The 12,906-nt window shown below is 61.7% G+C and overlaps 2 protein-coding genes across 2 annotated transcripts; both read left to right on the top strand.

Annotated features, from left to right (window-relative positions):
- Positions 1 to 699: 699 nt before the first annotated feature.
- On the top strand, positions 700 to 7,298 carry KIF18B (kinesin family member 18B; the record flags this gene model as incomplete). Its single annotated transcript, XM_079547211.1, has 15 exons — positions 700 to 1,015; positions 2,018 to 2,175; positions 2,592 to 2,696; positions 2,887 to 2,997; positions 3,711 to 3,908; positions 3,979 to 4,155; positions 4,483 to 4,557; positions 4,708 to 4,796; positions 4,948 to 5,062; positions 5,259 to 5,368; positions 5,486 to 5,679; positions 6,037 to 6,544; positions 6,650 to 6,745; positions 6,856 to 6,941; positions 7,201 to 7,298. 15 exons carry the CDS (start codon positions 700 to 702, stop codon positions 7,296 to 7,298), a joined length of 2,436 nt encoding a protein of 811 aa, XP_079403337.1.
- Positions 7,299 to 8,888: 1,590 nt separating this feature from the next.
- On the top strand, positions 8,889 to 12,421 carry GFAP (glial fibrillary acidic protein; the record flags this gene model as incomplete). Its single annotated transcript, XM_079547162.1, has 9 exons — positions 8,889 to 9,319; positions 9,954 to 10,014; positions 10,170 to 10,265; positions 10,332 to 10,493; positions 10,615 to 10,740; positions 10,848 to 11,068; positions 11,209 to 11,252; positions 12,172 to 12,257; positions 12,380 to 12,421. The coding sequence occupies 9 exons, from the start codon at positions 8,889 to 8,891 to the stop codon at positions 12,419 to 12,421; spliced, it is 1,269 nt and encodes a 422-aa protein (XP_079403288.1).
- Between the last annotated feature and the right edge of the window lie 485 nt (positions 12,422 to 12,906).

A 12,906-nucleotide genomic window follows, 5' to 3' on the forward strand; every position in this document is an offset into this window, starting at 1 on the left:
GGACGTGGCCCCCCGGCTGAGGTGGCCCCGTGGAAGGGCTCGGCCCTCCGGGCTTTAGAGGCTGCTCCGCCCCCAGCCCCGCCCCCAGCCCCGCGATACGGGACCACAAGTCCCGTGATGCCCCGCGCGGAGGGTGAATGTCACGTGACTCGGATGAGCCAACGGGAGGTAACGGAGCGAACGGCCAATCAGAAAGGCGGGAGGGGCTGCCGGGAGATTTGAACGCGGAGGGCCGGAAGTGGCGGGTGAGGGGGGGGGGGCGTTGTGGGGCTGAGGGGAAACAGCCGGGATCCGAGCGGGGGTTTGGGGCCTGCTGGGGGCCGTGGGCCTCGGGTCGCAAACGAAGGCTGTTAGGCCGCGGGGTCGGCACGGCCCGGAGCGGTGCTGTGGGATCTGAAGGGCTGCGGGGCCTCGGGGTGTCGGCACAGACAGCAGGGAGGGACCGTAGGGTGCTGCAGAGCCCGTGGGGTCCACGCCGCGCCCTCTAGGCTCTAAGGGGGGCCGTAGGGGCGGGCGGGGCCTTACAGGGGGCGGCGCGGGCGGAGGGGTGGGCGGCGGGGAGCTGTAGGGACAGCGGGTGTCGGCGCTGCGGAGTGCGGGTCGGCGGCCCCCCTTCAGGCTGTGCCCCGAGGCTCACCTGCGCCCCTCACCCCGCTGTGCGCGGATCCCAGGCCGCGTCCCGCCGAGCCCGCCGTCCCCATGGCGATGGGCGCCCCGCCCGAGGACGGCGCCGTGGCCGTAATGGTGCGGGTGCGGCCGGCCGTCCCCAGCGAACGGGACGGGGCCGCGCGGCCCGTGCTGCACGTCGTGGATCAGCACATCCTCGTCTTCGACCCCGAGGAGCCCGGCGGACCCCCCGGCACCGCGCTGCCCGCCCGCGGCCCCAAACACCGCGGCAAGGACCTCAAGTTCGTCTTCGATCGTGTTTTCGGGGAGAGGGCCACGCAGGAGGAGGTGTTCCAGCACACGACGAGGGAGGTGTTGGATGGAGTCCTCAATGGCTACAACTGCTCCGGTACGGCCCGGGGGGGGCTGTCCCACACACCCTCAGCAGAGCCAGGATGTGGCCTTTGTGCTGCGAGGGATGTCCCCAGGGTGGGAAGGGGTGTCTGTGTCTGCTGCCATCTCAGTCCTTGATTTGTGGCAGCATGGTGGAAAACCCGAAGAAGATGAGAGAGGGAATGGGTCATAAAACAGCAGCACAGGAGCAGGTGGTGCTAAACTGCCGTCAGCATTGAGCTGGGGGTTGCAGGTGTGGTCGAGGCGGGGTGTCCCTGGCACAGGGGAAGCAGTGAGAAAATACTGAGAGCTGTTGAGCAGGAGGCCGGGTGAGACGGACGTGTGCTGTGATCTCTGGGAGCTGCTGTGCTCCTTGTGCATCTCCCAGCCCTGCAGTGCACACAGACCAGGTCTGAACACTCCTCACCCTGCGCTGCAGATCCTCGTGCTGCTTGCAGGCTGTCAGCAGCGTGGCATAATGAGCTGCACGGCGCCGAGCTGGGCGCTGGGGCTGCACGATGCTATTCCTGGCTCTGTCACCGTGCCCACCTGGCAGCATCTCCTGTCTCTGCCTGTGTGAAATAACTCCCAGATCCTCAAATGAGATATTCCCAAAGCCTTGCTAATGGGGAGAAAGGCTAAGGTTCTCTAGATTAGTGTCCTGTTCCGATGCTAATGCTTCGGAGAGGGGGCTGAAGGGTTGGGGAATGTGGATGAATTGCAAGGTCTGGAGATGGAGACCTGGGGGTGCTCAGCTTGTAGGGTGGCTCGAGTGTGGCCTTGAAGCGTCTGAATGGGTGACGGCGTGGGGACTCGTCCTGTCTTTATCCGCTAAATTAGAGATGCTGACAGCTGAAACGAGAGAGAAATTGCACTGGGGGAATTGTGCAGACAGTGCTGAGGGTAATTAACTATTGAACCGCTCTGCGACGGCTGCGAGTGACCCGCTCTGCTGCAGCGTCTGCTGCAGGGCCATCACGCTGCTGACAGTTTCAAACACCCCTCTCCCTCCTCGCAGTGTTTGCCTACGGTGCGACGGGAGCGGGGAAAACCTACACCATGCTGGGCTCAGAGCAGAGCCCGGGCATTATGTACCTCACCATGGCGGAGCTGTACAGGAGGATTGAGGCCAGGAGGGACGAGAAGAGCTGCGAGGTGCTCGTCTCCTACCAGGAGGTATGCGTGTTCCCCGTGTGTTTTGGGGCTGCTGCTGACCCCTTAGCGCTGCAGTATGCTGGGGACGCCTGCTGTCCCAGCTGGATTTGGGCTCACCAAATTGGTGGGGAACTGGTGCTGCTGGTTCCTCCCATGCAGAGAATGGGAAGTTTTTCTGCCTCACCGAGCCGCCGCGGCGCCTGCAGTCTGCATAGCAATCTGAAAGGGCTGTGCAGGAGGAGCGGCAGCGCAGTGACTTGCAAGTAAAGCCCTCGAGAGCTGTCCTCTGCATTTAGAGCACTGTCAGCCGCTCTGTGTCACGCCTGGGCAGCGACTTGCAGGGATTGGGGTGGGAAGGACTCATCGGATCAGATTGTGACCCTCGTGCGCAGAGCTGCTCGATGCTGGGGTAACGGGCCGCCTGTTCCCTGCTCCAGGTGTACAACGAGCAGATCCACGACCTGCTGGAACCCAAGGGCCCTTTGGCCATCCGGGAGGATCCAGAGAAAGGAGTCATGGTCCAGGGGCTCTCCTTCCACCAGGTGGGTGTAAGGGCTGTGCGCAGGCTCAGTGCAATGCTGTCCTAGCAGCAAATGTGACCCTGAGCTGAAGGGAACGCTGCAGGGCAGCGGGGTGCCTTACATCCCAGTTGTCATTTTTTAACGTTGGGTTGTTGTGGCGGCTACGCGGGGCACCCAGCCTGCTGATATCCACCCCTCTGCTCGATTCCAGCCCAAATCAGCAGAGCAGCTCCTGGACATGTTGGCCAATGGCAACAAAAACCGGACCCAGCACCCCACGGACGCCAACGCCACCTCCTCCCGCTCTCATGCGGTCTTCCAGGTGAGGGCTGAACCATAAAACCACAGCATGGTTGGCCTGAAAAGAGCCTTGAAGATCTTAGAACTGCGGAATCACAACAAGTTGGGTTGGAAGGGACCCCCAAGGCCCCCAGCCTCTCTGCTGCTGTGGTCTGGGTGCCCCACATCAGCTTGGGCTGCCCAGGGCTCCACCTGTGGCTTTGGGATCTCCAGGGCTTATCTGTCCCATTGTCCCCCTCAGCACAGAGCCGGGATCCCTGCTCTCTTTGTCCTCACTGTGTCGGTGCTCTTCCCCACAAACCAGCCACTCGATTTCAATTCCAGCCAGGCCCTTCCCTGAATTAGCAGGGCTGTCACGGCTGCGTGGGGAGACTGAGGGCTCTGCCTGCAATTTCTGTGTGAACCTGGTGGCTGTGAGCAGGGGGAGTCCAGGTGTCTGGATGCCTTCCCAGCCGGGTGCATTGCTGGGCGCTGGACTCCTGCCTGCTGCACAGCCGTTAGCAGCGCTGGAATTGTGCCCTCCCTGCTGCTAGCTCTGCCTGCTGGTGAGCCAGGCGTGGGCCGCTGAGGGTGTAGGACTGGGATACGACACGGGAATTGGGCTCAGCTCTGGGAACGCAGCCTGGGTGCTCCCGGTGCTCCCAGGCACTGTGAGACGATGCCTGGGCGATTCCCCCAGCGCTGGGTTTGTCCATCCTCGTTGCGTTGTGGCCTCACCAGTCTCTGCGCTTGCAGATCTACGTGAAGCAGCAGGACCGTGTTGTCGGCCTTGCTCAGGACCTGCGGGTTGCCAAGATGAGCCTGATTGACCTGGCAGGCTCTGAGCGAGCCTCTGTCGCCAACACCAAAGGAGAGCGTCTCCGGGAGGGCGCAAACATCAACCGCTCGCTGCTGGCCCTCATCAACGTCATCAATGCGTTGGCTGATGCAAAGGTAGTGCTGTCCTGTCGTGCCCTGCCGAGTGCCAGGGCCCAAAAGCTGAGCAGCCCCTCTCTCGGTGCAGAGCAAGAAAACCCACATCCCGTACCGGGACAGCAAGCTGACGCGCCTGCTGAAGGACTCCATTGGTGGCAACTGCCGCACCATCATGATTGCTGCTGTCAGCCCCTCCTCCCTGGCCTACGAGGACACCTACAACACTCTCAAGTACGCCAACAGGGCCAAGGAGATCAAGCTGTCGGTGAGGAGCTCATCTTCTGCTGAGGGTTTGGGAGCTGGTGGGAAGGAGTTGGGTTTCACAGCCTGCCCCGGTGTGCGGGGAGGGTCAGTGGGTGCCTCTGTGCTCCAGGTTGGGTGGTCTGTTGGGTTGTGTCATCTGGCCAATTGATGCTGAGGACACTGAATGCACAGTCTGTGCCGAAGCTCCTCATCCCAGCAGGACTGGTGGCAGGGACAGCAGGTCCCCGTGCGTTGCTCGTGCCATCTGCAGCCTCTGCTCCAGCACTGGGAGGGATCTGAGCTCAGCCCTGTTGCTCTTTTGACCTCTTGCCCATCCCTGTCTCTGCAGCTGAAGAGCAACGTGCTCAGCCTTGACTGCCACATCAGTAAATATGCCACAATCTGTGAGCAGCTGAAAACAGAGGTGAGGTGCTCTGTCTTTTACCTGTGCTTTGATTGATGTGTGCACCTCTGAGCTCCTCTGCCAGTCGTGTCACAGTGCTGCCTGCTGGCAGAGCTCTGGGCTCTGTGGGGCTGCTGAAACAGCTGTGGTGCAGGTGATCCTTCTCTACAGGTGGCAGATCTCCGAGCCAAGCTCCGTGCCTATGAGGATGCTGCCCAGGATGCAGGAAAGCAAATACCAGCACTGCTGCCTTCTCCCAGGTGAGGTTGTGGGGCCAGTGGGGAGGAGAGGCAGAGCTGGGGTGAGCCCTAAAGGAAGCTGGGCTTGGAATCCCAAACATCGTCCTTATTGATCCAACCCAAATGTGGCTGTTTTCCCAATGGATTTCTTTCTCTCTCCTTGTTTCCGTAGGATGGAAGAAGCTGTCCCAAAGAGCTGCTCAGTCACGACTGCTTGCAGGGAGAGTGGTGGGGAGCAGCAGAAGCTGGGAGCTGGGCAGGATGCTCAGCTGGAAGGAGAGGAGGAGGTGAGAGAAGGAGTGGGAGGGCTGGGGATCAAATGCCCACATGGCACAGAGGACAGGAGCTCAGTCCTGGGGTGCTGGCTTAGTGTGAGCTCCTTTTTGCTAGCAAAACCCTTCAGCTTTTAGATAAAGGAGTTTGGAGGATGAGACTCAGCTCCGTTTGGGTCAGATAAGTGATCGCTTTGGGATGTTGCTCCAGGTCCCAGAGGAAATGCCCCCCCGCAGCCCCACCCAGCAGGCAGATCTCCAGCTGGGAATGAAGAAACCGAACCACCTTCCACAATGTTTGTCCCACAGCCACACAGACACGTGAGTCCCTCCTCTGTGCGCCCCCTCCTGCTCAGGTGGCCCAAGCTGACCGATGCTTTGGAAGCAGAGGGGCTGCCCAGACCCATTTATCTGACACTGTCCTCCCCTCTGTCCCAGGCTCGTAGCCACCGTTCTGAGTGTTGTCCAGAAGCAGTACTCCCTCCTGAAGGCTGCCAACCTCCTCACTCCTGACATGGTCTCCGAATTTGAGGAGCTGCAGCTCTTGGTGCAGCAGGAGGCAGCTGTGAGCCCTGAACCCACAGACACCAGCGGGGCTCCTCCAGCCCTGAGGACACAGCGGGGCTGTGATGGTGAGTAACCAGCAGCTCTGATTCCTTTCTTTTCTGGTCTCATTTAATGGTTTGCTCAGTCTGTAGCTCTACCTCCTTGCCCCCAATGTCACAAATGAACCCAGCATCGAGGCTGAAGGCTCTGCAGGCTCTGTTTTCCAGGGACAGGCTGAGCCCTGCAGTAGCACGTTTCCCTTGGAACCACTGCGGTGCTTTTAGGATTTGGGGATTTGCGGTGGCTCTGTCCCTCTGGGTTCGATGTGAGCGTGGTTTGGTGATACCTGCTGGGAAATGACAGCCTTGGGGGCAATGCTGAGGGCTGGAGATGTACAAGAATGCTGCAGATGGTGCCGACTGCGTGTGTTGCTTTTCCTTTAGCGTCAGCCCCGACGCTCAGCCCTGAGCCCGGTGGCCCCATGACGAGGGCTGCTCTACGCCGCCTGCAGCAGCTCACTCCGCTCTCCAGCCCCAAACTGGCAGTGAAGAAGAGGAGGAGATCCGAGATGAGCAACGCTTCCAGATTGGAAACACCACACAGCCTCAACATGCGGGCGAAGCGCCAGCGGAAATCCTCCTCACTGAGCACCGGGGGGGAAGTGGAGGCGCCGCAGAGCCCAAGCACCCCGTGCCCTAAAGAGCCCCGATCCCCCCAGCTGCCGCCGTGCTGCACCCCCAAAATCTGCCCTCTGACTGTCACCAAAAGGCGTGTGCCCCTGATGACATCGGCAGCCCAGAACTGCTGCACCCCGACTGTGTGCGACCTCAATGTGACTTACAGCCTCTCTGAGGATGATGCCAAGCTGGGAGCCGTCAGCCTGCCCCAGTTCCCCGGCTGGGAGAATGCCCTGTGTGCCCTAAAGAAGCAGGAGGGCCCCTCTGTGCCCAGGTCAGTGCTGTATCACTTAGATACAAACAGCATCCCAAAGAACCTGCTCCTCCTTTTCCTTCTGGGCCCAGGGCTGGACCCTCTGACCCTTCTTCCTCCCTGCAGAGCCTCCATCCCAGTGTTCTCCATGAAGGGTTCCTCCATCCCAAAGCTGTCCTCCGTCTCCAAAGGGTCTGCGCAGAAGCGAAGGCGAGCAGTGAGGTGAGATGGCAGCCGTTTGCTGCTGTGGGCGCTCTTCTGTGGGGCTGGGATCCCCTTTTTGCCTGCTGTCAGCCTGGGGCCATCCCCACGTGTCCCCTTTCCTTTCACAGCGCTGCTTCCCGTTCGCTGGGTGGGATCCAGAGCCGCATCACCTCGAGCAGCAGCCGGCGGCCGGCGCAGCCCCAGAGCATCCCAGGTGAGTCCCACAGGCATTCCTCTGCGTGGTGCCCCATCCCTGACGCCTTCACACCTGGGGCAAAATACCTGGTGTCGGTGTGTTGGTGTGTCTGGGGATGGTGGGACCTGTTTTTTGGGTTTGCTGCCTCCTTCCTGTGGCCGCATCCTTGGGAGGGGTGGTGGGGGTCTAGGGATGGCTGTAAGGATGGGGCTGGCTGAGGGTTTTGTAGGTTTTGCCTCTTCATCTCCTTCATCCCTTTCTCTTGTTTCTCCCTCAGAGCATCCTCCCCCCAGGCTCATCTGGAAGGGGCAGGGTGGCCCCAGAGAGCTGGCAGCACGTGATGGTGCCCCACAGCCCCCACCTCAAAGGTCGTGAAGCCACTCTGCTGATGTCCCTGACATCCAGGACCCCTCACATGGCCCCAAATGCAGCTGCCACACCTGTTCCTCACACCCAGGAAGGTAGAAGGGCCACCACCCCAAACGTTGCCCCGCTGTCCCCTGGCTGCTGTCCCTGCTCCCTCCTGCTCCCTCCCCCTGCACAGCCCCACTATTCTGTAGCAGATGGATCGCTGCTGTTCCCTCTCAGCCCCTCTCGGGGTGTCGAATGCTGACAGATGGGCGATGCTAAGCACTGCCACGCGCTTTTAATAAATCTTACAGCTTCAACCCAAAGGAATGAGGGGAGAGGTGGGGCTGTTTCTCCCCCGTTCAGCCTCAGAGCGGTGCTGGGCTCCCAGCAGGGCTGGGTTCCCATTGTCTCTTTGGGGCTTCAGAGTATTTCTTCCTCTGCTGCAGGGTCTCTGGGGGTCCTTGGGGCCACCAGCAGAGGTGATGGCTTTGCACTGAGGTCCCAAAAGCTGCATGGCTGCCTTCACCCCGCAGCCCCTGGTATGTTCTGGCCCCGTTGTCCCATGCACCGCTCCCCATAGGGACTGGGGTCACTGCTCTCTGCCCTACTTAGCTCTCCCCTCTGTCTTCTCTCAGGCTGGAAGCTTCTAATTAAAGCTTCTGTATTCGTTTGCCTCATTAAGGAGGGGGGGGCTGGCTCTGTGTCCCCGCAGTGACAGCTCTCTGCTTTGATCCCAATGCGTGGGAGCGGGGAGAAAATAAATCCTGGGGGGATCACAGTGGGGGCACCCTCTGCCCCATCCCTCCACGTGGATTTGGGGAGGGGAGAGGAGGGGGATCCCAAAGGGCTGCCACCGAGTGCAGCAGCAGAGCTGTCCCTGCCCCGCTTGGGCCCTCAGCACACAGGGGAGGTGCTTTTGTGGCTGTCGAACCAAACCGGGGGCTGGAGCAGGATGCCTGATGCAGAGCTGGGAATGGAGAGGGGGCGTAAAGGGGCCCCTGGCGTCCCTCCCCGTCGCTCTGGGCTGGCGTCCGCTGGGGCCCGGCGTTGTCCCCATCCCGGTTGAGTTTTCCCAGCTGCCGGCTGCCACCTAGCTGTCACCCACGGGCTTTGTCCCCCATCCACGGCCCCGCTGTGCCGATCCTGGCACATCACCGCCGTGTCCCCGTGCCCGGACCCCATCAGGGCCAGCGGTGGCCCCGTGCCCGTTGCCCCCACCCTCATTTCCCGGTGCTGCACAGAGGTCTCATTGCTGCTCTGTGTACACTGAGCCCTTTCAGGCAGTTCTGGCACCGCTGGGCTGGAACGGGCTCGGGACATTTTGGCTGCCCAATTAAAGCTGGCCTTAATTAGCAGCCTCCCTGCGCTGCCAGGCCTCCTGGGGTGCACCTCATCGCGCCCCACGGCGTCGCACCCAGGACCCGCAGCGCCCCACAGCACCGCACTCGCGCCGCGTCCTGCTCTGCCCCGCGTTTTACCCCGCTCTCTGCGGGCGCTGCCAGCACTCGGCCGCCCCCGCTGGGCGCCACAAAGCCCGGCTTTGTGCTGCACGGCCTCCGGCCAACGCCGAGGCCATAAAATCCCATCGCGGCGCACGTCGCGCCCACCTCCGCCATGGAGAGCCGCCGGTTGTCCTACGGCCGCCGCTTCGGCCCCAGCGGCTCTGCGTGGAGTCCCTCGGAGCGGCTCCGTTCCCGCGGCGCTCTGCCCGCGCCCCGCACGTCGGGCAGGGTGGATTTCTCGTCGGTCAACGTCCTCAACTCGGAGTTCCGGGAGATCCGCACCAACGAGAAGGTGGAGATGATGGAGCTGAACGACCGCTTCGCCAGTTACATCGAGAAGGTGCGGCTGCTGGAGCAGCGCAACAAGGTGCTGGTGCTGGAGCTGAACAAGGCGCGGGAGCAGGAGCCGTCCCGTCTGGCCGATGTGTACCAGGAGGAGCTGCGGGAGCTGCGGCGCCGCGTGGAGCTGCTGGGCACCGCCAAGGCGCGCGCGGAGGTGCAGAGGGACGGCCTGGCTGAGGAGCTGGGGAGTCTGCGGGAAAAGTATGGGGGGGTCTTGCAACGGGGGGGGGGGGGGGGGGGACTGAGGTGGCCGCCAGGACCAGGGTGGGGACCGACGTGGTGGTGGGGACCAGGGTGGTGATGAGGATTTAGGTGGTGGTGGTGGTGGGGACTAAAGGTAGCCACTGTGACCGGGGGGATAATGGGGACCGGGATGGGGATCGGCCTGGAGATGGGCAGAGCGATGGGCGCCGGAGTGGCAACGGGCAGCAAGGTGATGCTGGGGACCAAAGTGGCCACCAGGACCATGGTTGGTGATGGGGAGCAGGGTGACAATGGAGATGTAGGTGGTACTGGGGATCAGAGTGGCTGCCACAACCAGGATGAGGACCAGGATGGTGATGAGGACCAATGTAGCCACCGTGATCATAGTGGTCCCAGGCACAAAGGTGTCTACTGGAACAAGTATCAGGGTGTCCAGCAGCACTAAGGGGGTCACCGGGACGATGACCAAGGTAGTGATGGGGTCCGAGGTGACCACCAGAACTAGGAAATGGCTACTGGGGTGGTATAAGTGCAGTGGGGCTGCTCTAGGGCGGTCTGAGCTGTAAGTGGCCACCATGAGTAACAAGTGACTGTGTCTCATGAGTAACAACATGTCCCTGCTCCATTGAAGGCTGCAGCAGGAGGTCACCCTGCGGCTGGAAGCTGAGAGCACCCTGGCTGCGTACCGGCAGGTGAGGGCAGGGGATGAGATGGGGAGTGGGCATCAGCTCCCCTCTCTGGGGCTCCCAGGACAGGGCTGGGATGGGATGACAGGAGATGCGATGGAGGGATGGGCAGACCCCCGTGCCCACCCTGGTGCTGATCCCTCCATGTCACACGGTGGCAGGACGTTGATGCTGCTGCCCTGGCTCGCCTTGACCTGGAGCGTCGCGTAGGGTCCCTGCAGGATGAGGTGGCCTTCCTCCAGAAGGTGCATGAGGAGGTAACGTCGCTGCGGTGCGGGGCTCCAGGGGGGATCCATCACCTCGCTGACCCCGGTTCCCTGCAGGAGCTGCGGGAGCTGCAGGAGCAGCTGGCCCAGCACCGGGTGCACGTGGAGGTGGATGCCAGCAAGCCAGACCTGACGGCAGCACTGCGCGATATCCGCACGCAGTACGAGGCCATGGCTGCCAGCAACATGCAGGAGACTGAGGAGTGGTACAAGTCCAAGGTGCAGGTGGCACCCTGTCCCCATATATCATCTCCATGGGTTGGGTTGGCTTCTCCTGTGGCTGGGTGGCTCTATGGGGCAATGGCACAGGAGGGCTGACCCTACGGTGTGTCCCTTCCAGTTTGCAGACCTGACAGATGCAGCTGCCCGGCATGCAGAGGCCCTACGTGCAGCCAAGCATGAGGCCAACGAGTACCGGCGGCAGCTCCAGGCCCTCACCTGCGACCTGGAGGCTCTGCGGGGCTCGGTAGGTGCCAACCGTAGGGCATGAGGTGGGACGTATCCCCGGGTCGTGGCACCACGGGTGCCCAAGGAGGTGGCATCGAGGGCATCACGTCCCACGGTGGTCACCAGAACGAGTCCCTGGAGAGGCAGCTGCGGGAGCTGGAGGAGCGCTACGCACTGGAGACGTCCGCCTACCAGGACACGGTGGGACGGCTGGAGGAGGACATCCGCAGCCTCAAGGAGGAGATGGCGCGGCACCTGCAGGAATACCAGGACCTGCTCAACGTCAAGCTGGCCCTCGACATCGAGATCGCCACGTACCGCAAGCTGCTGGAGGGCGAGGAGAGCAGGTGACGGCCCTCCCTGCCCCGAACCATCCCTGGGTCCTTTTGGTGCTGCTGGGTCTGGGGAGCGCCCTGCAGCCCTCCTGCCTCACCCGTGGGGCAGAGGGGACCCGATGCTCTCCCCGACGCTCCCGTTGCTCCCGCAGGATCACCGTCCCTGTGCAGAGCTTCTCCAACCTGCAGATCCGAGGTGAGGCTGCAGCTGTGCACAGGATGGGGGTAGGATGGGCTGCCAGCTCTCTGTGCCCCAAGAGTCCCCCGCAGAGTCCCAGGGTGGAGGGGATGATACGCCGTGGTCACATCCCTAAGGCCAACTGCACCTCCGAGGCCGCGTCCCCAGTGCCAACCATTCCCCCAGGGTCAATCCTGTTGCTGAGGCCAACCGTGGCTCCAAGGCCAACTCCACTGATGAGGCTAATTGTATTCCTAGTGTTACATGTAGCCAACACCAACCATGTCCCCAGTGCTACCCTTATCCCCAGTGTCAACCATAACCAAGTGCCCAATCTTCCCCCAGGGTTGTCCCTAAGGCCAACCACAACTCAAAGCCACGTCACCAAGGCCAACACCATCGATGAGGCCAGCCATATCCCCAGTGCCAACCGTGTCCCCAAGGCCAGCCACATACCAAAGCCAGACACATCCTCAGGGCCAGCCGTGTCCTCAGTGCTACCTTCACCCCAAGGTCACAGTCCAGTCCCAACCACAAGGTCCCCAACTGCAACCCAGTGCCGACATTTCTCCCAAGGCCAATAGTGTTCGCTCCAACAGATTGGGATTTTTCAGCCCAACTAATTCCTTTTGCACCCCTTCAAGGTGCATGAGTGGCCATACTGGGAGCGCTGGGTCACCACCCTGTCCCATCCATAGAATCACAGAATGGCCTGTGTTGAAAAGGGCCACAATGCTCATCTGGTTCCAACCCCCTGCTGCGTGCAGGTCACCAACCAGCAGCCCAGGCTGCCCAGAGCCACATCCAGCCTGGCCTTGAATGCCTGCAGGGATGGGGCATCCACAGCCTCCTTGGGCAACCTGTTCCAGTGCCTCACCACCTTCTGTGTGAAAAACGTCCTCCTAATGTCTAACCTAAACCTCCCCATGTTCCCTAGAGACCAGCCTGGACACTAAGTCTGTGTCAGAAGCTCATTTGAAGAGGAGCATTGTGGTCAAAACGGTGGAGACGAGAGATGGAGAGGTGGGAAGTCTTCATCCCCTCCATCCCCAAGGGGAGACACTGTGTCATGTGCACGGGTCCCGTCCCCAAGCATGTTCAGACAGACCTGAGTGGGCTGACAGTCCTTCTCCCTCTGCTTCCAGGTGATCAAGGAGTCCAAGCAGGAGCACAAGGAGGTGGTGTAGGTGTGAAGCCACAGCCACGCTTGTAGCCGTAGCTCCATAGATCCCACCTGATGCTGCGAGGGAGCCCTGCAGTGGGGCCGGAGACATAGGAGAAACCCACCCTCATCTCCCCCACCACCCCATGCCCCAGGGACCCCTGTGTTGGTCCAGTCAGGACTGAGATATGGGGGGCAATGCTCCCCACTTCCCACCTCATTGGTCCAGGAGGCCACCTCGAGTTTCCCCACCGTGTCCTGGGCATCCCTGAGAGGGCTGGAGGGGACGTGGCACTGCATGGCCAGGGATGTTTTACTGTTGTCGAGCAGCAGTTGGGCTTAGCCAAGAGGTGCAGGCAGGAGGAAGAGGAGGATGGAGCATACGGGGAGGCAGGTCGATGTTGGGATGGGGAGAAGGGTGACGGAGTGGGGCCTGAGCAGGGTGCCTGGGGATGCAGAGCGGTTGTGGGGCTGGAGCAGCAACGGGCACAGCAGCGTGGGAGTCCTTGT

This window comes from Tetrao urogallus, assembly GCF_951394365.1.
Source record: "Tetrao urogallus genome assembly, chromosome: 26".
Lineage (NCBI taxonomy): Eukaryota > Metazoa > Chordata > Aves > Galliformes > Phasianidae > Tetrao > Tetrao urogallus.